We start from the raw sequence: 27,923 nt of genomic DNA on the forward strand, positions 1-27,923 counted from the left end.
CGTCAAAGTACAAGTAGATCAATAGGTACCACTCCGGCGGGAAGGTAAACGGCGTTTCTCTGCTCTGCTCTGGTTCGCCAGAAGCGGCTTAATAATGACCCGGAAGCTGTATGCCAGCTCCCTCGGCCAATAAAGCGATATGAGCGCCGCAACCCCAGAGTCAGCCACGACTGGGCCTAATGGTCAGGGGTCCCTTTACCTTTTACCTGTTATGGCTAAACTGACCTGTGTGCATTTCTTCATGAGATGCCCACGCTTCCCCCACTCTGAAGTGACATCTGCGGCACTTAATTTCAAATATATTTAGACCCGAGGCGCTATCTTACTAGCCTTCCCTCTTTAACTATTGCTTCACTTTGCATTTTAAATACAAGCAATAGTGCTATAACCTCCTAGTCTACCTATCTATCTTTATTAGCGAGCGCTTTTCCTAGTTCCCTCTCCCATAGAAAAGTTGCTCCCATTGAGGACCATTTAACAAATGGCCGAAAAACCCACCCCAATGCATCCTTGAAAACTGAATGAAAATGGAGAGTGCACTTGGCAGAGCTGTAGGCAGTTCTAGCTCTCCTACTAGTTGTTTAACCCCCCCCCCAAAAAAAAACCCCTCATTTACACATTAAATCAAAAAAGCACCTAAAAGTTTAAGGCATGAATCAGTTCTGAGTTTGTACTCTATGTTGGGGCAACTTTTATGTGCAACTCTATGTGCAACTTTTCAAGGTTTAGCAGGCAAATGGAAGGGGGTCTTTTTTATGGCTGCAGCTTCTTTGCTAACAGAGGAAAGTGTAGACTTAAGAAAACTTGTATGTGTTTGACTAGCTGATGTTTGATTTTCCACGTGAGAGCTATACTCTTTGCCCCAAACAACACATCCCACTGTTAGGCCTGCCCTTAATCTATTGTTTTCTCCTCTTCTTCTTAGGGGCCAGCAGGAGAGAGAGGCGAACAGGGTGCCCCCGGACCTTCTGGATTCCAAGTAAGTAGAGCGATTCTCTTGTGTCTCTTTAAGGGCACTGCCCACCATTGTTAATTCTGCCTGTGCTGGGGAGTGCAACTGTTTGCACAAGTAACACGAACTGAAAATGTGGAGAGAAGTTAGGGAAAGGAACCCCCCCCCATCCCAAATGACTGTCTAGCTCCGTTGGAAGGATATGACAGAGAAGCACAGTGTTGTCATAAACTCTTAACTGTCTGTGAAGAATGAATCCATGTTCTCTGGTCTTGCATGCCTTAGTGGTGAGTACCTGCTAAACAAGATGCCCAGATCCAAGTTTTCTGGCAGAGTGATCCATGAACCTGCAGGGGGTGGGTGGGTTGTTGTTGTTCAGTTGTTTAGTCGTTTAGTCATGTCCGACCCTTCGTGACCCCATGGACTAGAGCACGCCAGGCACTCCTGTCTTCCACTGCCTCCCGCAGTTGGTCAGACTCATGCTGGTAGCTTCGAGAACACTGTCCAGCCATCTCGTCCTCTGTCGTCCCCTTCTCCTTGTGCCCTCCATCTTTCCCAACATCAGGGTCTTTTCCAGGGAGTCTTCTCTTCTCATGAGGTGGCCAAAGTACTGGAGCCTCAGCTTCAGGATCTGTCCTTCCAGTGAGCTCTCAGGGCTGATTTCCTTCAGAATGGAGAGGTTTGATCTTCTTGCAGTCCATGGGACTCTCAAGAGTTTCCTCCAGCACCATAATTCAAAAGCATTGATTCTTCGGTGATCAGCCTTCTTTATGGTCCAGCTCTCTGTCCCAGCTACTTGGGTCTCAAGCTGCCTTGAGTTCCTCACACCTCCCAAGGTGCCTCACTTTAGGAGCTCCTCAAAGAGGTGTGCCTCAGTTGAGATTTGCAGGGATAGCCTAGGGCTGCTTGAGATATGTCGGCCTTCCCTAAGCTGCTGTCCCCCAGATGTTGTTGGGCTTCAGCTCCCATCATCGCTGACCATTGGTCATGCCAGCTGGGGATCCATCAACATCTGGAGGGCACCAGCGTGGAGAAGCTTCATCTTGTATTAATCAGAGGTGCTTGGGTGGGCAGACACAATTTTGTTGCAAATGTCTCGGGGTTGGGGTATTCATTCCAATATTTTATTTCCAGTTACTCCATTATCTGAACTGTGGAATCTGTTATCTCCTTAAACACCCTTTGCCAAAAAATTGTACATATTTACACCCCCACCACATGTGAACATAATTCCCTGTTACCTAGCATCCCTTCCAACATAACACCGAATATACTTTATTTATTTGATTTAATCTGGTGTTAAATACCATCTTCAAACTAATTTATAATAATTTTCTTTCATTCTTATAGACAACATTTTCAACGTATGTTTCTCCCATATTTTCCCCCAGCTTTGACTATCTATCTGCCCTGTTGTCTCCTTTTCCCACACTTCTTTTAATTGACCTTCTTGTTCCTCCATTTCTACTAATATTTTATAAATTTCACTGGTTTCCCCTTTTATAACTGTATTTTCTTCTTTATCTCCCCATTTTATAATCATTTTTTCAAATTTTGTATATTCTTTGCAGTTCCTCTTTTCCCTTAACCACTTCTTTGACCATTGCTCCAGTTGTATACAGTTAAACCAAGTTATATTACTTCCTGTCTGATAAAAAATTAATGGCAATCAGTTTGGCTCACAAGACTTCCCTTCCTACTCTGGACACTATTGGTGTTTCTAGACTGGCACTTCCCCAAGAGTGTTCTGCTAACACTATATTTCTTGTTTTCAGGGACTTCCAGGGCCCCCAGGTCCTCCGGGTGAAGGTGGAAAGCCAGGTGACCAGGTAAGCAATGAGAGGAGAGAGATGGGCATTGAGGATCACCCTTGAAATAATATGGACAGAATAAGAACTTACGTCTGCAGAGTGTTGACTTTCTAACTTTAAGGGTGTCCTGCTGCAAAGGGACTTCCTTCCAGTCAATAGTTTCTGTGTATATGAGGAATAAATCAGCCACACATGTTTTATTCTGTAAAGCCCTGCTTGTTCCAGATAGTAATTCTTGGCAGCTGAACTGGGCAGGGAGGGTCAATATGTATTCAGTGCAGCAAGCTAGATAAACAAATGTTGTTTTGAAGCAGATGCATGCTTGGGCTCATTTAATTGTTGGCAGTAATCTTCACTGGATGTGTGGAATCAATGTGCTGGACATAACAGAGGAAAAACTGCATGAGATCTGCAACAGAGGGCCCACCTGAACATTGAGAGTCTCTCTACCTCCCCTTTGCCCTTCTGTTCATAGGTATTTTTAGATTATTCTCTGCAAATATGAGTTTAGCAACACAGTATGTTTAAGTATAACGGTTGAGAAGTATTTGATCCAAGGGGGAATCTTGATGGTTGTTCAGGGAACTGTAGATTAGCTAACCTCTCTCCTTCCCTCTTTCCCTGCTTCTAAATATATATGTATGTCTTTCTTTCAGGGTGTTCCTGGAGAGGCTGGTGCTCCCGGTCTTGTTGGTCCCAGAGTGAGTAGCGTAAAATTAAAATCAAGAGCCTTGGGGTGGGTGAATCAGTCTAAATCCACTGTCACTTTCACATTGTGGTTAATTCATAGATACCCACTTGACCACACAGATCTGCAGAACTGGCACTTTTACCACTGCCCCATATTATCCATTCCTCACTTGCAAGAAATAAAATCTTAATGTGGCAGCAGCCATGCCATTTGAAATTAGTAAGCAGGTGCCTTCAATCTATTGTTTTTGGTGCCTGCTAAAAACGTTATGGTTCCAGGCATGTAATTTTGGCGTGTTATTTTAGTAAGCAAAATTGTTTTTAAATTATTGTGTGTTTTTTTGTTTTAATTTATTAATGTAACTTGTTTCAATGTTTGCTTTTATTGCCATTTTGGATTGTCTTTTGTCAACCATTTTAGAGGTCTTTAGTTTGAGTCAGTGGTATATAAATTTAGTTAAATAATACTAAAAATAAATCGTAAGTCCATTTTATTTTTGTATCAGTTGTCACTTTTTTTAAAAAAAAGTATGAAGCATGCATTGGTTTTTAATATAATTTTCTTCCACAAAATGGACATTTTTGTATGCATTTTATCCTAAAATGCACACTTCTGTACCCTATCAAAAATACACATTTTTATTTGTATTTTGGTGTGTTTTTGAGCTGAAAACTCAAAATTCAGAGGACTGTGATAAATGAAGGATTCCAGGCTGCAAACAGGGTGTTTGCTTTAAAATGAGGAAAGTACAAAATCCTCAGCCATTCCCATCAACACCTTGCCATAATCATGCCACTCTAAAACCAGAGCCTTCTACTCATCCTGAGCTGTCGCCCCAGCACTAAAATGATCTCTTTCCTCTCTAGGGTGAGCGTGGCTTCCCAGGTGAGCGTGGATCTCCAGGCGCCCAAGGCTTGCAGGGTCCTCGTGGTCTTCCCGGCACTCCTGGGACCGATGGACCCAAGGTAGGTGGCAACGTAGCATTACTTCCTGTTCTGCAGGGCAGCCTGTACACCTTTCTCCCACCTCCCAACCCTGTGGCTGCCATACAGAAAGAGCCTCGTAGTATATGGACCGCCAGGTACATTATGAGCTCATTTTCTTTCAGAGAAAGAAGATAATAGTGAAATCAGCTGAAGAAGCTGAAATAATAGGGAATAATAGCTGAGATAATAGGGAAATCAGCTGAAATCGGGGAAGAGATTGTGGCAAGCTTCCTTGTCAGGGTGCTGCTGCTTTGAAGAGACTTTGGGCAGCAGAGTTCAGCAGGGACTAGATTAATTGAAATACCTACACTGATTAATTGAAAGACCTACACTGGCTCCCAGTACGTTTCCGAGCACAATTCAAAGTGTTGGTGCTGACCTTTAAAGCCCTAAACGGCCTCGGTCCTGTATACCTGAAGGAGCGTCTCCACCTCCATCGTTCAGCCAGGACAATGAGGTCCAGCACTGAGGGCCTTCTGGCGGTTCCCTCATTGCGAGAAGCAAAGCTACAGGGAACCAGGCAGGGGGCCTTCTCGGTAGTGGCACCCGCCCTGTGGAACGCCCTCCCACCAGATGTCAAAGAGAAAAATAACTACCAAACTTTTAGAAGACATCTGAAGGCAGCCCTGTTTAGGGAAGCTTTTAATGTTTAATAGGTTATTGTATTTTAGTGTTCTGTTGGAAGCCGCCCAGAGTGGCTGGGGAAACCCAGCCAGATGGGTGGGGTATAAATAATATTATATTATTATTATTATTATTATTATTATTATTATTATTATTATTATTATTATTATTACTTGTGAAAGGGTAGCTCCATAGAGAAGGTTGAGAGAGTTCTTGTCATGCTTTCCTGGCTTTCCACTTCCTCTTGCGTTTGTCTGGCATCCTGAATTCATTTTATCAAGTTTGTTGAGTACATGACAATCTTGTAATGTGGGGGACATCTTCTCCCAGAGAAGGGAGGTGTGCGTTCAGCTCATCGATCCCATGTTGGTGAAATAACACATGATAATGCCTCTCTCTGTAATCCTGAAAGTCTATTGTGATGAATGCCCAAGCAGCTGCATAGTGATTGTGACTAGGGCTAGGCAATACCTGGTTTTCAACACTATGATATATCACCAGCTAAACATTGCGATATTTCAGACATTGTGATATATCAGTATAAGGATGTTGCTATGTAGAGGCATTGAAGGGACACGGGTGGCCCTGTGGGTTAAACCACAGAGCCTAGGACTTGCCAATCAGAAGGTTGGCGGTTCGAATCCCCACGACGGGGTGAGCTCCCGTTGCTCGGTCCCTGCTCCTGCCAACCTAGCAGTTCGAAAGCACGTCAAAGTGCAAGTAGATCAATAGGTACCACTCCGGTGGGAAGGTAAACGGCATTTCCATGCGCTGCTTTGGTTTGCCAGAAGTGGCTTAGTCATGCTGGCCACATGACCCGGAAGCTGTACGCCGGCTCCCTCAGCCAATAAAGCGAGATGAGCGCCGCAGCCCTAGAGTCGGCCACGACTGGACCTAATGATCAGGGGTCCCTTTACCTTTATCTGAATGGGGAAAGACTCAGCTTGGCCTATAAAATCAGAAGGTTGGCGGTTTGAATCCCCACGACGGGGTGATCTCCCGTTGCTCAGTCCCTGCTCCTGCCAACCTAGCAGTTAGAAAGCACCTCAAAGTGCATGTAGATCAATAGGTACCGCTCCGGCAGGAAGGTAAGCGGTGTTTCCGTGCGCTGCTCTGGTTCGCCAGAAGCGGCTTTGTCATGCTGGCCACATGACCCGGAAGCTGTGTAAAGCGGCCAGTAAAGCGAGATGAGCGCCGCAACCCCAGAGTTGGACCTAATGGTCAGGGGTCCCTTTAACTTATGTAGAGGCATTGACTGGCTTCATGTTTTTTCCTACATTGTGATTTTTGCCAGCACCTGCTCTTGTAAGTCGCTGCCTTCTTCAGGAATCAGAGGAAAGCTGAGCCAGCAGAGTTAACAGGTGCTGCAGGAATTGAGAGCAGCATTGGGTGCCTTCATGGTTTTCCCCGCATTTGATTTTTGCACAACACACACACACACACACACACACTATGACTTGCCATATATTGCCGGGTCAAAAATTATGAATCGATACCACGATATGGATGTCAAAGTTTGGACATCCGTTTGGAAAATATATGGGAATATTGCCACACCCACCCACACACCATGACTTGCCATATATTGCCAGGTCAAAAATTATGAAACCGATACCATGATACGGATTTCAAACCAAGTTGGGAACTATTGCCAAGCTTTATTTTTCTTTTCCAGGGCGCAACTGGTCCTGCTGGTGCCGTTGGAGCACAAGGCCCCCCAGGTCTTCAGGGAATGCCTGGTGAGAGAGGAGCTGCAGGTATTTCTGGACCAAAGGGAGACAGGGTAAGTCGTCACCTTCTCCTTCTCCTCTACTTCATGGAATATTTGAAGGGCTGTTTTATCAGGGGTTGGGTGCCACCTGCCAATTAGCTGGGTGCAATTGAAAATCACTTTTTTAATCTTTTCACTCTGGGGCAATAATCATAAACAAAGAGGGTTCTCAGAATTGCCACCTACTTACCGTCTTTCCTTCTGCTGTCCTCCAACAGGGTGATATTGGTGAGAAGGGACCAGAAGGTGCTCCTGGCAAAGATGGTGGCAGAGTAAGTGGCCAACTTAGCTTTTTCCTTTCTTAAGACATCAAGCAACCGGTTTAGTCTATTAAGAGGTTGATGGTGGGGTAAAACACATCTACTGGGAAATTACCTACAGTACCTCCTCTATAGAAGAGAGGGAAATGACTTGACCGTTGGGGAAGTGTGATCAAGGCAAGAGTGGGCTTTTGGTTAGAGCTGAGCCTCTGAAAACTTGGCAAGGCCAAAAGACAGTTTAGGTCAAAGGCCTAAGTACAGAATATTCTCAAGCTGTCAAGGTAAGAAAACCAGTACGGATGAATAAGTGTCAGGCGTTTCCGGCTTCTCTTCCGAAATGCATCCAGTCCCATCTTCTATGAGCTTCAGAAAGAGTGGGGGGAACGTTTGTGCCCCATTTTTAGGAAACTCTGTGCTAATGTCTCAGTTCTGAAACTGCTAGTAAAGCAGGGATGCCTTTGATACAAATGGGATGCTTTTCACGAGCACACCTAATTCTTTTTTTCCCCTTTGCCAGGGCTTGACTGGTCCCATTGGTCCTCCTGGCCCTGCTGGCGCCAATGGAGAGAAGGTAAGAAAGTCTTTTGCAAACGAGTTGTCCTTGGTTAGGCTACGCAGCAGGCAGAGGTGGTTTCTAAGTCTTGTAGGCATATTTGTCTCAGGAGCAGCCTGTTCCACATTTTGTGTCAAAAATGGGCGTATTTCACTACAGACTAAAAATGGTTTAATGGTGATTTCCTGTCTGTTGTTGCTTCTACCATATCTTAATGCGTTTCACGATAGATCAGTCTATTTCCGGTCCATGGCGTTTCATTCACCTCTATTCCTAATTCTGTTTTGTTGAATTTCTTCACTGATCTGCAAAGCATGAAGGAAGCTACATTTTAAAACAGATATTCACAAAATATGCATTTTTCTACATACTTGATCCAAAAAATGTACATTTTGTATGCATTTTAATCTCAAAATACACATTTTTATCCTTTTTTAAAAAAAAATCTAAGAACTGTATTTCAAAATAAGAAAAAGTTTTTAAAAACAAACAAAAGAAGAAGAAGATAATTGCACCAATTTGGTTTGAGAAAAATGTGGATCTTACAAAATCCTTGATCTTCTACTTACGTAAGATTTGAGCTATGAACTGGAGACTGCACTGCCTCACCTTTTTCTCTTTTTTTAATTCCACCAGGGTGAATCTGGCCCCCCTGGCCCAGCTGGTGCTGCAGGTGCCCGTGGTGGCCCCGTAAGTTTGATACAATTATGAATTCTGAATGAGGGGAACACAGGTGGCACTGTGGGTTAAACCACAGAGCCTAGGACTTGCCAGAAGGTTGGCAGTTCAAATCCCCGCGACAGGGTGAGCTCCCGTTGCTCGGTCCCTGTTCCTGCCAACCTAGCAGTTCGAAAGCACGTCAAAGTGCAAGTAGATCAATAGGTACCACTCCGGTGGGAAAGTAAAGGGCGTTTCCATGCGCTGCTCTGGTTCGCCAGAAGCGGCTTAGTCATGCTGGCCACATGACCCGGAAGCTGTACGCTGGCTCCCTCAGCTAATAAAGCGAGATGAGCGCCGTAGCCCCAGGGTTGGCCACGACTGGACCTAATGGTCAGGGGTCCCTTTACCTTTATCTGAATGGGGAAAGATTCAGCTTGGCCTATAAAATCTTTGAAACCCTAATAGCGGTCTCCTTCAGCTCCTATCTAGCACAGAGGGGCAAACAAGCATATTTATTGCTGTTTCCATAACTGTGTGCTGCTGTGGTGTGTGAATATCATCTCAAGAGAGGGACCTTTGTTGCTTTGACTGGCATTTAGCAAAGCAGGCCTTAGCTGGAGTCACATTTTCTTTAAATAGAGCAATTATGAATTAGTGCAGCTTAACATTTCACAAATCTTTGACCTTACATCTTTGACATAAACAGTTCTCATTACTTGATGGTGTGAGCCTCACTATGCTAAGTGTAGAGAAGACAGACTCCAACTTCGTGCCCCAACAATGTAAGGTTGTGGGACTCTTTGCACTGGGCAGAGAATGTGAGTTGGTGGGCTACAGGCAGTGCCGGATTTATGTATAAGCTATACAAGCTATAGCTTAGGGCCCTACTCTCTTGGGGGGCCACCCAAAAATGTAAAGGAATAAAACCTGGACCTACATTTCCAAAATATAAGATAAAAAACAAATAAAATAAAACCTACATACAGCTACAGTGGCAAATGGCTTTAGGTCCATAAATTACCATATAGCATATATTCAGCACAAAAAACAGCAACAATTGGTTGTTGACAAAGGACAGCTGGATATTTAAAGCGCCCCATTACCTTCAGTAGCTTAGGGCCTCATCAAACCTAAATCCGGCCCTGTCTACAGGCCACCCATTTCTTTGGTGACCTTAGCAAAGCTTAATCAAGGTGTAGAATTGGGTGGGGGGACACTGTTCACAGTTCTACTTATAAGGAAAATCAGGTATTTCATATTCAAAGTGCCACTAGCAGTCATTCTTTCTCCCCATCCTCTCTTGGGTGCCTTGGGGAGCATGTTTGTTCCCTAGGCTCCCAGTTAATGACCTCATCCCATTGGGTGGAAGGAATCCTCTACCAGTGGGTGATGCTGACTTAATTACAGATCACTATGACATGGGTGGCGCTGTGGGTTAAACCACAGAGCCTAGGACTTGCCGATCAGAAGGTCGGCGGTTCGAATCCCCGTGACGAGGTGAGCTCCTGTTGCTCGGTCCCTGCTCCTGCCAACCTAGCAGTTCAAAAGCACGTCAAAGTGCAAGGAGATAAATAGGTACCGCTCCGGCGGGAAGGTAAACGGCGTTTCCATGCGCTGCTCTGGTTTGCCAGAAGCGGCTTAGTCATGCTGAACACATGACCCAGAAGCTGTACGCCGGCTCCCTCGGCCAATAAAGCAAGACGAGCACTGCAACCCCAGAGTCGGCCACGACTGGACCTAATGGTCAGGGGTCCCTTTACCTTTACCATTATGTTTGAGAGGCCTGGGAAGTTCCAGCCCTAGACTAGACTAGTTCCTGGAGAATAAAACTGACCTTGAGAATGCAGGTGTTGGCCATACCTGGCATAGGGCATCCAGATGACTGGGTGGATGGTGTTTTCTTTATCTCCAACTCTTTCCGCAGCTGACGACTCTTTCTGTTTCAGGGTGACCGTGGTGAACCTGGTGCTCCTGGCCCTGCTGGATTCGCTGGTCCTCCTGTGAGTAATTCTCAGACTCTTAAACCTCTTTCCTCCCATTGGCCTGCATATCTCTCTCTCTTTCTCTCTCTCTCACCATGGATGCTTTTGCCTTCCTCCCCGATACAGGGTGCTGATGGACAACCTGGTGCTAAAGGCGAGCAAGGGGAAACTGGCCAGAAGGGAGATGCTGGGGCCCCAGGCCCACAAGGTTCATCTGGTGCTCCTGGCCCACAGGTTGGTAAATCCTGCATTGCAGGGGGTGGGACTAGATTGTCAGCTTTGCCTTTGAGCCAGTGCCAATGACTGGGCTCAACCTCTTCAGCCCCGACTGGGCCAGGCGAGCTGGAAAAGCACCTTCCAGAGACCTTCCACTGCAGGGAGCAGGTCTAGGTGCTGTGGACTCACAACTTAGAGCTGTGAGCACCAAACTCAGATCCAAAAGTCAGTGGAGCACAGCAGAGTATGAATCGCATGAACGACTGCTCTGAAGTTATACTCCCTATAGTCCCTTCCAACTCTACAGTTCTAGGATTCCTATCCTGGGATGGTAGCAAGTGACTAGCAAGAGCTGGGTGGGGGCTTTTTTAAGATGCTGGAGGAGACCTGTCTCCTCGTTGAAAGAAGATTGGGGCTTAAGGTTCATATGAGGGAAGTATTGGAGCAGTGTCATAGGCTGGATAGAACGTCATTCATATGGGGCTATGTCCCTCCCCTAACTAAAAAAAAAAATTAACAATTTCAATATAACAAATTATCAAAACAAATCATCTTCATTATCCCCCCCCCATTTTTTCCCTCCCACCTCCCCAACAAACCCTCCCCTCTAAGACTTCCCATAGCTCCTCTCTCTGATTTCTCAACCCATGTTAACTTCTGCATATTGTAAAATTGTATACATCCTTATATTATCTGTCTACTATGTTAACCTCCCCCCCGCTAACTTAGTCAACTGGAATTAAACACATTCATGGAGGACGAGTCTGCCAGACGGCTACTGGCTGTGGTACCTCCAAGTTCAGAGGACGCGTACTTCTGAATACTAGTTTCTGGGGTACAAACAACCAGGGCATGTTGCACTGCACGAGAACTGGTAGGAATGGCTTCTGTAGCATGTTTTCATGTGCCAGGGGCGTCGCTCCTATTTTCATGTACTCTTACAAAGTCAAAGAACACCCAACCCTGTAAAGCAGAGATTTTGCTCTGTGTGGCACACATGAGTTCACATAGTGCAAAAGAGTGGCAGAGAGTAAACATTGAAAGATGAGGCAGAGGTCTGTCAGAAAGGAGGCTGGTTGCTTCTTTCAGATCTGTGCTACAGAGATCTCTAGCAGAAGCTCAGTGATTTTGCCTAATCCAGATTTTGTTTTGTGTCTCTGTAGGGTCCAACTGGTGTGACTGGTCCTAAGGGAGCACGTGGTGCACAGGGACCTCCAGTAAGTATTTTATGGATAATTCCTTCCTTTTACTGGCACCTCTGATAACTGTGCTGTGATAGTTTTAAAAATAATCATACTTGACTTGAAGCTTCTCCTGTAGATCACCCTGTTCAGTACCTTGGGTAGCACTCAAATGTAATGTGCACCTTTTTTTGGCCAAATTACGCTGTGAAAATTAGGGTGCACATTAGATTTGACGGCAAATTAGATTCTATCGCAAGCTTGTAAAACGCCGCAAACACTTCCTGGGTTTCAAGGTCTTGAAAACTGAAGTGCGCATTGTCGTCGTTGTTGTTTAGTCGTTTAGTCGGATCCGACTCTTCGTGACCCCATGGACCAGAGCACCCCAGGCACTCCTGTCTTCCACTGCCTCCTGCAGTTTGGTCAAACTCATGCTGGAAGCTTTGAGAACACTCTCCAACCATCTCGTCCTCTGTCGTCCCTTCTCCTTGTGCCTTCCATCTTTCCCAACATCAGGGTCTTTTCCAGGGGGTCTTCTCTTCTCATGAGGTGGCCAAAGTACTGGAGCCTCAGCTTCACGACCTGTCCTTCCAGTGAGCACTCAGGGCTGATTTCCTTCAGAATGGATCGGTTTGATCTTCTTGCAGTCCATGGGACTCTCAAGAGTCTCCTCCAGCACCAGAATTCAAAAGCATCAATTCTTCGGCGATCAGCCTTCTTTATGGTCCAGCTCTAGATTCATGTAAATATGGTAGCTTCGCTCCAAAGACTACTGGCAATTAACCTTAGCCTGCCACCCTCCCTCAGTTTATCTGGTAACTGTAAAACCTCCCCATGTGCTTATGCCATAGCTACTTTCTTTTCACGAGCCGCATCAACTCAACGAGAGAAGATGTGTTTTTAAAAGTATGTGCACAGGAGGGGATGTTGACGTGTGTTTCTGTGTGAGAAAAGTGGTCGGTTTAAAATTGGGAATGTGGACCTGAGGCAAAAAAGGTTCCACACTCTGCTGTGGGCAATTTACCTCACTGTTTTCCTGCTTGAGGCAAAACAGGAAGTGCCGGTCTACCACACAGTCCTCACCTGGGGTTGTGGGGGTGCAAAATGGCAGCATCAATGACAGGTTGATATTGCTGGAAATTGGCACTGATGTGGAAGGCAGCCGGGCAGTCAGGGAGCTCATAGCAGTACCGCCTTGGCGGCTGGTTCATCCCACCTCATGGGTGGGCCAGCCCTGGGCTGTTGTGTCGCATATAGCATTAATAATAATAATAATAATAATAATAATAATAATAATAATAATAATATTATTTGTACCCTGCCCGTCTGGCTGGGTTTCCCCAGCCACTCTGGGCAGCTTCCAACAAACATTAAAAATACTTCGTCTACATAAGGTCATAGGTTCAGCCTCTGCTGCTTCTGCTTAAGTTTCTTGGGTGGGAGATGTGGGAAGCCACTGCCAGTTAGTATAAGATCGGCCTTTTTCAACCTAGTGCCTTCCGTATACTGTTGGACTACAACTCCCATCAGCCCCAACCAGCATGCCCAGTGGTCAGGGATGATAAAACTTGTAGTCCAACAACACTTGGAAGGCTACAGACTGGGGGAGGCTGTCACTGTAAGACAGTACCTTATTCTGTTGTTCAGTGGCGCCAGTGCTGTGGAATGCCCTCCTATCAGATGTCAAGGAAATACAGTGGTACCTCTGGATACGAACGGGATCTGTTCCGGAGCCCCGTTCGCATCCTGAAGCGAACGCAACCTGCGTCCCCACGTCCGCGCATGCGCGGGTTGTGATTCACCACTTCCGCGCATGCACGTGACGTCATTTTGACTGTCTGTACATGCGCGAGTGGCGAAACCCAGAAGTAATGCGTTCCATTACTTCCGGGTCACCACAGAGCGCTACCCGACAGCGCTCAACCTGAAGCAACTTCAACCCGAGGTAGGACTGTAAACAACAATCTTAATTTTAAAACCCATCTGAAGGCAGCCCTGTTTAGGGAAATTTTTAATGTTTGATGCTGTATTGTTTTTCATCTTCTGTTGGAAGCTGCCCAGAGTGGCTGGGGAGGCCTAGCCAGATGGATGGGGCATAAATAAGTTGTTGTTGTTGTTGTTGGGGCATAAATAAGTTGTTGTTGTTGTTGTTGTTGTTGTTGTGGATGGGGCATAAATAAGTTGTTGTTGTTGTTGTTGTTGTTAATAATAATAATAATAATAATAATAATAATAATAATAATATATAAAAGACAGGAGGATCACACTCTAAGCCAAACTAGCTCCTGTCTTCAGAAAGGCTTTTCAAACTTGATTATTCTTTCATGATGGCCAAGAAGTGGAGAAGCTAAAGTGGAAGGGCTCTTTCATAAATGGGTCTTCCAGGGAACCATTGAGATTTGCACTGCTTTATTAGAGGCAAAGTATCTACAGCCTAGTCTCCTGCGCATCTGTGGGCCAGCTATCTCACTTGATGCTTTTAACAAGCTTGGATGTTATGGGTGCCGTGGGCAACCACGATCTAGAACAGACATCGGTTGTGTGGTGAGCTGGGCTTTGAGAGCATGGTCAGCTGATGGAATCAGTACTGACCTTGTTTTAGTGAAGGGTCAGCACTGACACGCAGCAGGGGGAAAAGAGAAGGACTCCCTCATTCAGTCTGGCCTCTTTTTAATTCTCAAAGCCAAAGAGGGTTTCTTATATGCTTTCCAAACTTCACCAAACTGAAACCTTTTTTAGGTGGAATCTACACACATATTAAAAAATGTTCTGGGGGGGGGGGAATGTTTTTTTAAAAAGCGTTTTTGAAAATACATTGAATTTTCCATAAAGCTCACCATCGCCATCTGGTGTCACATTGCATATTGCACTTAAAACACACTTGAAACCTTTTATTTGCAGCTGTATAACTGAGTCTTCAGTGAAACAGGCTGAAAATAAAGTGGGTGGTCCTGCAGTTTCCCTAAACACCCACTGGTGCCTCAAATGTTCCTGGGTGCTCTGTTCATAATCCTTTTTATTTCTTCCCAGGGTGCTACTGGATTCCCTGGCGCAGCAGGAAGAGTTGGACCACCAGGCCCTAACGTAAGTTGTTGGTCATTGATAGTCATTTATTTTGTTTTAAATTTGTATTATAGGCAACCAAGAAAGAGGTATTCAATGTGTTCAGCTTTGTTTGTTTTTTAATAGATTTATGTCTTTACCAAAGAAGTAGCTAAAAGCCTGAAGCAGGAACCAAGTGGGATTGTGAATAAAACAAAATATTTAGGAGATAAGAATGGGTAGACTGACAACAGTGTTGGGATGATTCAGGTTAAATGCGGCAAAGGCCACACACACACACACACACACTATATATATATATATGGTGTGTGTGTGTGTGTGTGTGTGTGTGTGTTTGGTGTTTAATATGTGTTTTATGTGTTTATATAAATTGTTTTAGGAATATAAGAGAGGAAATCATAAATACATAGAAGCTAATAAAGGGATAACTTGATATAAAATCCCGCAGGAGAGGGATATAGATGTGGCAGAAACTGAGGCTGCAGTCACCCACTTACGTGGAAGTAAGCCCTATTGAACAGTTAGACTTACATTTACAGTGCAAGCCTACTCAAAATTAAGACTCCGGTGGGTAGAAACATCAAACGCTTCTGTTGGGTTGCCTTGATAAAAGCCCTAAAACTTAAGTCACATGAAAGTTCCTTCTTCCATGGTCTATTATTTTACCTAGTTAAAAACAACGAAGATCTGACTAGTAACTTGAGTGGACCTCCTAACAAGTCTGGTTTATTCACCTACAAGCTCTGATGCTTTTGATACTCCACCTGGAATTATGGAAGTAGTCCCTTGAACCTGACCTGTATTAACTGGTTAGAGGCCTTTTTTCCTGCGCCCCCTTTCCCCGCAATCTGGGACCTGCCAAGCTCTAAATCACTTGACTTCTACTTGCACAGCAACCAGTGGGGCTCTAACCTTGAATACCTTCAACCCCAGGAGCTTACAAAATGCATTTAAGTTCTCCTTTCACTTCCTTTAATATGAGTCTGGGGCGGGGGGGATGACAACTCAATCGGTCTTAAATGGCTGATGTGATATTTTATCTCCTGCAATTAGAGTTTGTTTTTAACTCCAGTTGTCTGGTTTAGATGCTTTCAGGTGGGATCATCAGGACATTTCTCTGATTAAATTGATGACCAACCTGCTCATGGATTCAGGCTACATTGTAATTAGGGTTGCCACCTTTGGTCAGGTGAAATAAAGGACAAGCCAGGGGGAATTGGGGGGCTAAAAATTACTTTACCTGGTGCAGAATGAAATGACTTCAAAGCCATTTTGATATTGGTTGCATGCAAGATAAGCAAACAAACGCCTATTTTTCTTCTTATGACTTTGAAAACGGGACAGATTGGGGGCCAAACAGGACAGGGTACTTTGTGCCCCAAAATGGGACATTCTCGTTTTTTGAGGGATGGGTGGTAACCTTAGTTGTCGTGAACGCAAGAAAAAGCAGTGTCTCATGGAACATCTTTAAAAATGTAAACCTCTGGAGAGATTTTTAACTTTGGGGAGGTATATGTAAATCTGGAGGCTGACAGGAAGCTTTTATCTCAGTTCACGTTGTACCCAAAAGAATCTTATTGTGTCCTGAAGCCTAACAACTTGCCATTCTCTTGCAGATAAGGTGGATTCATATTTTCTCTCAACAGTATAACTTTTAATGCAGAGAATCAGTCTCTGGGGATCTTACTGGCTCTCCCTTTTCCCCATAGGGCAATCCCGGTTCCGCAGGACCTCCCGGTGCTCCTGGTAAAGATGGTCCCAAGGGTGCTCGTGGCGACGCAGGCCCCACTGGGCGTGCTGGCGATCCTGGTTTGCAAGGTCCTGCAGGTCCCCCAGGCGAGAAGGGAGAATCTGGAGAAGATGGTCCTCCTGTACGTATTCCTCCTGCCTTCTTTGCATGTACAATGGATCTGGCTTGCTGCTTTGTCATTTGCAAATTAACACCCATCTCTGTCTTTATCTTTCCCCTGCAGGGTGCTGACGGCCCACCTGGACCTCAAGGCTTGGCAGGTCAGAGAGGGATTGTTGGTCTTCCTGGTCAGCGCGGTGAGAGAGGCTTCCCTGGTCTGCCGGGTCCTTCCGTAAGTGATCTGAGGAGCTCAAGTTAGCAAAAATGTGGAGGGGCAGGCAGTGCTTTGGGGTTTGAAGTACGAGGAGATGTGTGTCTGTTCTCAAGTATATACTGAGCCTGTGGCCTCAGCACCATCCATCGTCGATAGAACTATAAAACCTGTCAGGGGTGCAAATTACCGCATTCTGAGTACTTGGGCTTTTGTAGAATCGGCATCAGGATTTATTTATTTATTTATTTTTATTCAAAGTTATAACAAAACATATTTTCCAAAAACATATCCTTATTCCCCCCCCATTTTTCCTCCCCCCACCCCCCACAAAACCCATCCCCCCACCCCACCCCCCGACTTCCCTCAGTTCCAGTCTTTGGTTTCTCCAATAATGCTATTTTCTGCATGTTACAGAGTTGTATAGATCCTCCAACTGTTTAGCTAATTATTATCAGTAAAAAATTGTGGGTGTTTATTCAAAACCTGCCAAGGAGTTCCAGTTCACTTTGTTGCGTCTTCAAATACTTTGTGAAAGGTTCCCATTCATCCTTAAAGTCACAGTTATCCCGTAGGATATATTTATTTTTGCCATATTCTGAAACGCCGAATGTGTTAGGAGAATTTGTCTTACAGATTCCTAATTGACCAGTTGGCATCACAAATAAGTCTCTTTAGCTTACCAAGTATGAAAATGGAAAGGTTTTTGGGGAAATTGATTTTTTTTGGGGGGGGGGGGCAGAAAGATCTAGACCCGCAGAGAGAGAGACCTGATTCCCAAAGTCCAGTCTCTACCATCTCCAGTTAAAGGAGTTAAGATTGCCTCCATTGGAAACGCCCTGAGATCATGGAGAGCTGCTAGTTGGCAGTACTGCGCTACGTGGACCATCTGCTTTGCACTTGACACACATTTTGTAAGCCTGGGTTCGAGCGGTTTCCCCCTCGCCCCGCTCCTTTCCCAGGGAAAACTCACTCTTTTGGCTCTTAACTGGAACAAACAGCAATCTGTGGAAAATCCAAGTTGCCATTTGCTTCGATTGAGCTCTAAAGAGCAGCTTTCCCTGGACGAAAGCAGTGGGACAAGAGGATAAGCCCATAGTCGTGTAAGACAAACTCTCTGATATACTATATTATTTCAGATGGCAGGATTCTAGTGCAGGCATAAACATAGTTCTGCAGGATTTTTGTGGGAATTCAGTGCACAGAAACTTTTAAAGTGATAAGCAGGATTCTAGTCCCCTAGGATTGTGGAGTGAAACTGAAGTTTCCACTCTGGTGCATAGAGCAGGAATGGGAAACCTGTGACCTTGAAATCCAAGGGTCCTTGGACTACAGTTCCCATCAGCCCCAGTCAGCGGGACCTATGGTCAGGGATAATGGGAGCTGAAGTCCAAAATAAGTGGAGGGCCACTGGTTTCCCACCTGTGGCTCAGAGGCTTCCCTTTTCACTTTGCCTAGCGCAGGTGGCGCTGTGGGTTAAACCAGTGAGCCTGGGGCTTGCCAATCAGAAGGTTGGCGGTTCGAATCCCCGCGACAGGGTGAGCTCCCGTTGCTCAGTCCCAGCTCCTGCCAACCTAGCAGTTTGAAAGCACGTCAAAGTGCAAGTAGATAAATAGGTACCGCTCTAGTGGGAAGGTAAACAGCATTTCCGTGCGCTGCTCTGGTTCGCCAGAAGCGGCTTAGTCATGCTGGCCACACGACCCGGAAGCTGTACGCCGGCTCCCTCGGCCAGTAAAGCGAGATGAGCGCCGCAACCCCAGAGTTGGCCACGACTGGACCCAATGGTCAGGGGTTCCTTTACCTTTAGGTGACAGTCAAAATACTGCCAGGTCTGCTCTGAGCAAAGTAGCTGTTCTTTACCTGAGCTGATATTTTCTTCCCACCCTCTTCTTTTCAGGGTGAGCCTGGTAAACAAGGAGCTCCTGGGGGCCCTGGAGACAGAGGTCCACCTGGCCCAGTTGGTCCACCAGGCCTGACTGGTCCCTCTGGCGAACCTGGACGTGAGGTGAGCGTACTCAACTTGTTTTATGTGTGGCCTGGGGAAAAGAGTAACATATCCTATTTTAAAACTGCATTCCTACAGCAAAACATGTCAAGGGCCAGAGGATGAGGGGCGGGGTGGGGGGATGAAAACTTTCTTTAAATGCCCCAGAGTGGAATAAACTTTTAAAAATTAAACACCCTGATGATATTTTAAATCAGCCTTCTCCCAACCTGTTGCTCTGCAGATGTTGTTGGACTCCAACTCCCATCAGTTGGCATAGTGAATGGTCAGGAGGTGATGGGAATTGTAGTCTAGCATGGAAGTGCTGGGTTAGAGAAGGTTGATGTGATGGCAATTCCAATACTGTATTTGTAGCATTTTCCATTACAGTGATTGTTGGTTTTGATTTATGCTGCAGCAGCCTCAATTTAGCGATGCATGCATCGTTCTTAAACCCTGATCCTAAACATATTTCCTTCTTGGCCTTTAGAGGGAATTACTTCCTTTTGATTAAAATCATAGCCATTAATGTCGTTTAGAAGTCATCAACTGCCTTGTAAGGGATACAATCTACATTTTTTTTACATGTGGACCCCTTTTGGTTTTGAGGTTGGTAAGGGATGGCTATATTTAGCCGCAGCCCATTGGGGGTCAGGGAATGGTGCGATTATATAAGCTTTAGATTACCCCCACTCTCTTCTCCAAGTAGGCTTCCAAAAACTTTGTTGCTGATCAGGAATCTAAAGCTACGATCCATGTTGTAATTTTCCTCCACTTAACACCCCACCGCTCCCTGAAAACAAACCCAGTGTTTCTAAAATGCTGGCATCCACCAAAAAAGTTACCAGCCGTTCAAGGAACTGATTGCTTCCTGCCTATAGTGGGCTGGGCTTTTCTGAAAGTGGAATTCCACTGGGTAGAGGTGACGGGCAATTAATTGTAACTGCAACTTGGGGTACAGTTTATAAGCAGTATTTAAAAGAGGTGAATTTGGGGGGTGCTGAAAAGTGGTTCCTCAGCAATTCAAGAAAGCAGTTCTTCTTCCAGTTCTGGATTACCATCTCCTCACCTTTGCCAGCCAGTGGTGCCTGGGCTTGGCTTGAGGGCTGGTTTTGCAAGAGGAGCTGCGAAGGAGCTCTTTCAAATGCTTGGACTAGGATCTGCTAAACCTGATGCCCAAGTTTGCTGGGAGCAGGGTGTCAGTTTCCTGCAAAAGTAGATTCCAAGAAGGAACAGTCTCCAAAGTCCCTTGGAGGAGGGGCATATATGATTGCGATGAGTGTACCATATTTTTCACCCTATAAGACGCACCAGACCACAAGACGCACCTAGTTTTTGGAGGAGGAAAACAAGAAAAATAATATTCTGAATCTCAGAAGCCAGAACAGCAAGAGGGATCGCTGCGCAGCGAAAGCAGCAATCCCTCTTGCTGTTCTGGCTTCTGGGATAGCTGCGCAGCCTGCATTCGCTCCATAAGACGCACACACATTTCCCCTTACTTTTTAAGAGGGAAAAAGTGAGTCTTATAGAGCAAAAAATACGGTATATTGGCAAAGGCTGCTTGTCAAGCTGAGGTTGTGAATCGGGAATGATTTCAGGAAATGCAACTCACTGTCTGGGGCAGTTGGCTATGCCTTCTCAGAAAGACACACAAAGCGCCACTTCCTTGGCTCCTAAGGATAAACACCTGTCATTCTTATTCTCAGGGCAATCCTGGCTCAGATGGTCCCCCAGGCAGAGATGGTTCCCCTGGCGTGAAGGTGAGTGTCCCATCTCAAAGGAGCATTAACCTCTGCTGTATTTAAATATGATTTGCTCAAGGAACGTGTGTCGCTTAATCCAGGGCATAATCCAGGTGGGAGCAGCTCAGCTGCTTAATCTTTCTGTCCACGTTCTTAGCCCTTACCTTCCTTGTTCTTAGCCCCACAATTTTCTCATGCATCTCTTCCACCTCTTTCCCTGAAATCTGAGTAACGCAGCAACATTTTGTGGAATAAGCCATTAACATTACCCTTACTTACACAATTTATTCCAGCCACATAACATGCATTTTGGGAGGCTGGAAGAAAGGCTGCTCTCTCCCTCTACCCCCATGTCCTAGGGCAGTGCCTTGTTTGTTAGTCTGTTCCTTGCTGTTCAACCAAAGGTTTTCCCACACCTCTTCACCAAAGTCTTCCAAGATCCTTCTCAGATTGCTCCTTCAGCTCCAGCTCCTTCTAAGAGCATGGAACCAGTCAGGGGGAAAAGAGAAGGGAGGGGAAATGTCCCATCAGTGGGGTTGCTGTCCCTCACCACATCTCATATACATATTTGGTATTTAATGCATCTACTTTGTCCCCCTGATAGGGTGATCGTGGTGAGACTGGTGCTGTCGGTGGTCCTGGAGCTCCTGGCCCACCTGGGTCTCCTGGTCCTGTTGGTCCAACTGGTAAACAAGGAGATAGAGGGGAAGCGGTGAGTATCCAGTAACCATGCCCTACGTGATGGCGAGGGGGAAGCCATTTAATTAAAATTGTATTGATTTTATAATTATTTGTGAAAAAATTGTTGTAATTTGGAAAATCAATGAAAAATAATTGGCTGAATGGCCAGTGTTCAGGGATGATGGGATATATAGCCCAACAACATCTAAGGACCCAAGGTTGGGAACTGGTGCACCGGTTGCTATTAGCCATGATAGCTTGTGAAGTTCCTGAAACGTAAGGTTGGAACAGAATGCTGGGCTAGAGGGGACTTCTTAATGGAATGCTATATGAGGTTGATTGAATTGCCCTGACTTGCTAGATGGTTTCCCCTTTCCTATGGTTTGCTGAATCCTATCCTTCCAGACGTTTCCATGCGCTGCTCTGGTTTCGCCAGAAGCTCCTTAGTCACGCTGGCCACATGACCCGGAAAAACTGTCTTCAGACAAACGTCGGCTCCCTCGGCCAGTAAAGTGAGATGAGCGCCGCAACCCCAGAGTCGTTCGCGACTGGACTTAACTGTCCTTTACCTTTTTATCCTTCCAGAATATTTAGAATCTACAGGATTTCCCAGTTTGGGCCAAACTTAGAATTACAGTGGTGCCCCGCAAGACGAACGCCTCGCAAGACGGAAAACCCGCTAGACGAAAGGGTTTTCCGTTTTGGAGGCGCTTCGCAAAACAAATTTCTTTATGGGACGAAAATGTCTTGCGAGTTCCTGCGGGTTTTTTCCCCTCCCCCCCTTTTCCTAAGCCGCTAAGCCGCTTATCAGCTGATCCGCTGATAAGCCGCTTAACAGCTGATCGCTAAAAGCCGCTAAACCGCTAATAGCGCTAATCCGCTAAGCTGTCAATGGGCTTGCTTCGCAAGACGAAAAAACCGCTATACGAAGAGCCTCACGGAACGGATTAATTTCGTCTTGCGAGGCACCACTGTACAGAGTTGAAAAGGACCTCAGGGATCATCTAGTCCAATCCCCTGAAATGCAGGAATACACAGCTATCCCGTATGGGGATTGAACCTGCATCCTTAGCATTACCGACACCGTACTCTAACCAACTGAGCTATCCAGCTACTTAGCTTGGGCCAAACAGCATGTTGTGCTCAGTCACACTTAGTCCTTCACCCTTTGAATGTCTTTAACAGTGCATAAGTAGAAGAATGAGGAAGGCACTTCTTAACCCTTTCCCGTCTAGCGGGACTTTCTGCTACAAATATCCATACCTCAGCTGCTGTGTGGTTTGGGTCAGGCCTTGAAGGAGAGCCCTGAGCACGACTGTACCGTACTAGATTCGAATCCTCTTGGTCAACACGGAGAGCTGTGGCCTCTGATCTCATCTTAGCATGGAGGGAGAGGGTGCCCAGTCAGCTTATAATTTTTGTTTTCATCTTTCTCCAGGGTGCTCAAGGTCCAATGGGTCCTGCTGGTCCTGCAGGGGCACGTGGCATGCCCGTGAGTATTTCTCCTTTACCCACTTAGGTTTTTCCTGGGCTCCCAATAGAGGCTGTTGCATTTACTGAGCATCCCCAGAGTCACTACTGTGTACATCCAAAAGAGGAAAGCTTCCTTCCAATTCGTGCTTTTGACACAATGAATGAGTGCTTGAAGTGCTCGCTCTTAGAACACGACCACCTGCCATTTGAACAAAAATGTTGCATTCATCTGACCCAGAGGCAAACAGCAATAAGTACTCTGTGTGTGGTCATTCAGGAGCAGTTGCCTCTTACCTGTAGTAGTCACAGGAGTACTTTGCCCACCTTCCCTGAAAAGAGGGTCCTAGCTACAGTACTGTGAGGGTTTCCTCTGCTTTCCAGAAAGAAAGCAGTCGTCCTTGCAATCGCAGCCCTAAGGGACAGGTAAAAGCCCTGGGGACTTCTGCTTTATTTACTGCCTCCACCAGAGAGCAACGGAGAACATCTTTCTCTGTATTAGTCAGTGCCACTTCCCGACACACACACCCCTTCGAAGTGCCGAGTGTCATATGTCTGTTTCCGCATAAAGGTTCTAAAATCAACCAGTTCATCTGCACGGGCGTAATTCTTAATCCCATGGTGTAACTGCACTCTGTTTCAGCTCAAAGATGCTCATGGATTCAGAACCAAAAATTAACTGGTTTCCGCTAACTGGTCAGCTGCTGCCTCAAGGCTTGCACAATACACTAGGCAAATGAGTTATAGGCAGTCACAGGGAATCCCCTCAGGCCCTCTGATGTCATAGAGGGCCTTGCCAGCATAGGACCATGAAGTCAAGTCACTTGCAGGAGAAACAGAGTTCCTTTGTGACATCAGAACATAGCAACCAACAGGGTCGAGAGATGTTGGCCAAGTGTAGGGCTGCCAGGAGGGATGCTGTGTTCAGATTTGCAGGCAGCATCACCACCCCATACTATGTTGCCAGACATTGCGCATGACTCTCTTGCCCTGAATGCCACTTGTGTTCTCTCCTCCTAGGGTCCACAAGGTCCTCGTGGTGACAAGGGTGAAGCTGGTGAGGCAGGAGAGAGAGGTCTGAAGGGTCACAGGGGATTCACTGGCCTGCAGGGTCTTCCTGGGCCTCCCGTAAGTTTTGGTGTCCGTATCTTTACAGAGTAGAATTTGGTCCATGGTGTTCTAGGCTTGTCATGGGCTCAGGGGAGTTTTGGGTTTGAGCCTATCTGCTGCTGATGTGAATCAACTTCTCCCTGCAGGGATGCCTGTCTGCCTAATTAGTATTTGTTTATTTATTAACTTCCCTTTATAGTATTTATCCCTGGGTAGTTGGTTAAATGGGATGTGGGTGGCGCTGTGGGTTAAACCACAGAGCCTAGGACTTGCCAATCAGAAGGTCGGCGGTTCGAATCCCTGCAACGGGGTGAGCGCCCGTTGCTCGGTCCCTGCTCCTGCCAACCTAGCGGTTCAAAAGCACATCAGAGTGCAAGTAGATAAATAGGTACTGCTCCGGCGGGAAGGTAAACGGTGTTTCCGTGCACCGCTCTGGTTCGCCAGAAGTGGCTTAGTCATGCTGGCCACATGACCCGGAAGCTGTACGCCGGCTCCCTCGGCCAGTAAAGCGAGATGAGTGCCGCAACCCCAGAGTCGGCCACGACTGGACCTAATGGTCAGGGGTCCCTTTACCTTTACTAGTTGGTTAAATGCAGCATACAGTTGAAGATAAAGCAGTAAAGTAAAAACTTAAGGAGGTAGAAAATAATTCTGGCATGGAATGTCCTTGAAGCCATTCTCTACTAAACTCTTTAGGCCCTTCTGCAGAGAGGCTGTTACATGGCTGGTATGTAACTATGGCTTTGCTTTCTCCCGCCCCCTCACCTTTTTCCATAGGGTCCTTCTGGCGATCAAGGTGCATCAGGTCCTGCTGGTCCTTCTGGTCCCAGGGTAAGTCCAATCTCCCTGATAAGAAGAGCTCCTTTCCTTGGCAAAAGACCAGGGAGTGTTGTGGCTGGATGCTAGACTCTGCTGTGTACACTAACCTTATTCACTGTCTTGTGTGTTGCTCAGTTTTTTCAGCTGGCAGAATGTGGAACTGTTATAGATAGAATTCCAGGCCCCAATTTCTAGATGCCAGCTGATTTGGGGAGAAATTAATGTATTTGGAGGAGAGAACTTTAAGAGGGAGAAGACTGATCTTCAATATTTTTGTATTACAAAGAGATTTTAGTGATCAGAAATCTGGGGGACTTTGCTTTTTTGTGTTGTGATATGGACATTTGTTTTGGCCTGGTGGGTTTTGAAATGTTGTCAGAGTGCGTACATGGCTGATAACTGAAGAAGGTTCTTGGTCGATTATATATGGTAAATGTCATACGCAGTGTGGGATCTGGGGGACAGTGGCAGACACAATTCTACTGCACTGCAATACTACCACTTGTAGAGTTTACTATATGGTTCTTTTAAGAAGCCCATCCCAGCACTTGCTAATGTTCATGGGCAGCCTGGTGTTAACTCATGCACATTGCCTCTCTCCTAGGGTCCCCCAGGTCCAGTTGGCCCCTCTGGCAAAGATGGCTCTAACGGAATGCCTGGCCCCATTGGCCCTCCCGGTCCCCGTGGTCGTAGTGGAGAAACTGGCCAAGCTGTAAGTAACTGAAGGAATGAAGTACAAGCTGCTGCACCCCCAGTGTTAGAAACTAAGATATGAAAGCTAGGAGCTAAATGTCACCTTAAGGTTATGGGCGCAACGATGGAATGTCTCGGCTTGATTTTTTATAATAATTCAAAGCTGAAAATGAATGAACTGCAGCTAAAATATTATGCTCATTTTTCACGTGGTCTAGTCCTTCCCCTGCCCACCTTCTTAATATTCTTAAGAGGGTCTCTTCTCCAGTCTTCAGAGTGTGGCTGGAAGTGGGGAGGCAAAAAAAGGTCCTCCTTTCCTTCCACTCTGCAGTTTTAATCTGAAATCTTAGGCGCAGGACTGTGCCCAGAGCTCAGAAACTGCCAGTGCCAATGAAATACCCTGTTGCAAAATGCACCTAGAACAAGGGAGTGCAAATTCTGTGCACCCTGTGTCTAGGCAGTCCCCCGCCCTTGGGCCCTTTACACAGCTGGTTTGACTGCCTCCGTGGAGCTTGCCTAGGTATTAAACAGTGGCTCAAACTGTTCTCCTTTTGAGGGTGGACTACAGCCCTCTGTGCTACGGAAGGACTGTGTTTTGTCTCCCTGTGGGAATTGCATGGGGTTCTATGAGCTGGATCTAATGTACAGCCCAGCACATCTAATTAAATATTTGAAATCAATGAGAATTATTATCATCAAATATATACCACTCTCCTTTAAAAACAACAGAGCAGTTTACAGAAGAGCACCATAAAATAACATCTAAACTAAGGTTTCCCAAACTTGGGTCTGCGGCTGCTTTGGGACTACAGTTCCCATCATCCCTGACCATTGGTCCTGCTAGCTACGGATGATGGGAGCTGTAGTCCAAAAACCACTGGAGACTCAAGTTTGAGAAACACTGATCTAAACCATATAATCCATCTCCAAAACAGCAGCAAGTATGATGATGATGATGATTAGCCATTTAGTCGTGTCCGACTCTTTGTGACCCCCCCCCCCATGGACCAGAGCACGCCAGGCACTCCTGTCTTCCACTGCCTCCCGCAGTTTGGTCAAACTCATGCTGGTAGGTTCGAGAACACTATCCAACCATCTCGTCCTCTGTCGCCCCCTTCTCCTTGTGCCCTCCATCTTTCCCAACACCAGGGTCTTTTCCAGGGAGTCTTCTCTTCTCATGAGGTTGCCAAAGTATTGGAGCCTCAGCTTCAGGATCTATCCTTCCAGTGAGCACTCAGGGCTGATTTCCTTCAGAATGGATAGGTTTGATCTTCTTGCAGTCCATGGGACTCTCAAGAGTCTCCTCCAGCACCGTAATTCAAAAGCATCAATTCTTTGGCGATCAGCCTTCTTTATGGCCCAGCTCTCACTTCCATACATCACTACTGGGAAAACCATAGCTTTAACTATACGGACCTTTGTCGGCAAGGTGAAGTCTCTGCTGATGTCTCAGCAAGTATGATAGCTTCTGTTAAGTCATCTTCCAGCAACAGATGTACTACGGAGCTGGAAAGCATGAAAGAGATGTCTGATTCAGCCCCTTTTGCCCAAGAGTGGGACATTCTGGAACTTAAACTGTAGGTCCCATTGGTTCAACTTAGTCCCATGTCAGTGAAAGAAAATGGAACGTGAGGGCCCAGATGATGGGCTACCTGCATCAATGCATCTACCATACAGCACGGGGTTGATTTCATCCAACAGCAAGCATTTCAGGGCTGTCTCCTTTCCTTTAACCCTGTAGGGTCCTCCTGGAAACCCCGGACCCCCTGGTCCTCCTGGCCCACCTGGACCCGGCATTGACATGTCCGCCTTTGCCGGCCTGGGTCAGACGGAGAAAGGCCCCGACCCCATGCGCTACATGCGATCTGACCAGGCTTCTAGCAACCTGAGGCAGCATGATGCCGAGGTCGATGCCACCCTGAAGTCGCTCAACAACCAGATCGAAAGCATCCGGAGCCCCGAGGGCAGTAGGAAGAACCCAGCTCGTACCTGCCGTGACCTAAAACTCTGCCACCCTGAATGGAAGAGCGGTGAGTGTATTGGGGCTTGCCACTGCCTGGGTTGTGGTCTCAGGAGCCTAACTTCCTATTCCGCAGCATAACAATCCCAGAGAGGTCTCTGCGTCTCACCACCCAGAGTAAGGTTACCAGATTTTTTAAAACGAATCCGGGGACACTTTTCAACTTCCTACTAAATGGATGGATTTTGTCGGGGGACTGATTTGTAAATCCGGGGACTGTTCCCGGGAAATGGGGACGTCTGGTAACCTTAACCCAGAGCATCTACAGGGACTGAGGCTAGTGTTTCCTGCCACCAAAACACATGGGAAACATAGCCTCATCCACACAGCAGAAGGCATGAAAGTGGCCTGTAGAAGCTACACAGCTGACTGTAGATACATTTCCTCTCCCTGTGGAAGCCACAGGGACACCCACCCACCCCTTCCCTTGGGCACCCAATTCACAACCTTTTTTCTGACTCAAAGTCATTAACAAAACCTCAGAGAGTTTAAGCTCCTATCAAAATATATAACGTGTTTCATTAAACACATCAGACCATAGTAACTAAATTGGGGTGTGTGTGTGATATTCATGTTATTGTATCCTAATAAAGT

At 46.2% G+C, this 27,923-nt stretch overlaps 1 protein-coding gene and 1 long non-coding RNA gene across 8 annotated transcripts in view; one reads left to right on the forward strand and one right to left on the reverse strand.

Annotated features, from left to right (window-relative positions):
* The window catches only part of COL2A1 (collagen type II alpha 1 chain), a 97,637-nt gene that overhangs the window by 66,172 nt on the left and 3,542 nt on the right, over positions 1–27,923 (forward strand). For all 7 annotated transcript variants that reach the window (XM_083728821.1, XM_083728820.1, XM_083728816.1 and 4 more), the window contains 22 exons: positions 926–979; positions 2,728–2,781; positions 3,420–3,464; positions 4,321–4,419; positions 6,740–6,847; positions 7,054–7,107; positions 7,613–7,666; positions 8,285–8,338; positions 10,255–10,308; positions 10,417–10,524; positions 11,670–11,723; positions 14,718–14,771; positions 16,460–16,621; positions 16,724–16,831; positions 18,708–18,815; positions 20,501–20,554; positions 21,141–21,248; positions 22,656–22,709; positions 23,708–23,815; positions 24,575–24,628; positions 25,221–25,328; positions 27,051–27,339. In XM_083728821.1, coding sequence (XP_083584947.1) covers positions 926–979; positions 2,728–2,781; positions 3,420–3,464; positions 4,321–4,419; positions 6,740–6,847; positions 7,054–7,107; positions 7,613–7,666; positions 8,285–8,338; positions 10,255–10,308; positions 10,417–10,524; positions 11,670–11,723; positions 14,718–14,771; positions 16,460–16,621; positions 16,724–16,831; positions 18,708–18,815; positions 20,501–20,554; positions 21,141–21,248; positions 22,656–22,709; positions 23,708–23,815; positions 24,575–24,628; positions 25,221–25,328; positions 27,051–27,339 — 1,945 coding nt within the window. The remainder of the gene's footprint in view (positions 1–925; positions 980–2,727; positions 2,782–3,419; positions 3,465–4,320; positions 4,420–6,739; positions 6,848–7,053; positions 7,108–7,612; positions 7,667–8,284; positions 8,339–10,254; positions 10,309–10,416; positions 10,525–11,669; positions 11,724–14,717; positions 14,772–16,459; positions 16,622–16,723; positions 16,832–18,707; positions 18,816–20,500; positions 20,555–21,140; positions 21,249–22,655; positions 22,710–23,707; positions 23,816–24,574; positions 24,629–25,220; positions 25,329–27,050; positions 27,340–27,923) is intronic.
* LOC310840011 lies at positions 20,807–22,647 on the reverse strand. The gene is made up of 2 exons (XR_014561756.1): positions 22,469–22,647; positions 20,807–21,004 (listed from the first exon to the last, which is right to left on the reverse strand). It is a non-coding gene; the product is annotated as an uncharacterized lncRNA (long non-coding RNA).

This window comes from Podarcis gaigeae (genome assembly GCF_964106915.1).
Source record: "Podarcis gaigeae genome assembly, chromosome: 2".
Taxonomy (NCBI): Eukaryota; Metazoa; Chordata; class Lepidosauria; order Squamata; family Lacertidae; genus Podarcis; species Podarcis gaigeae.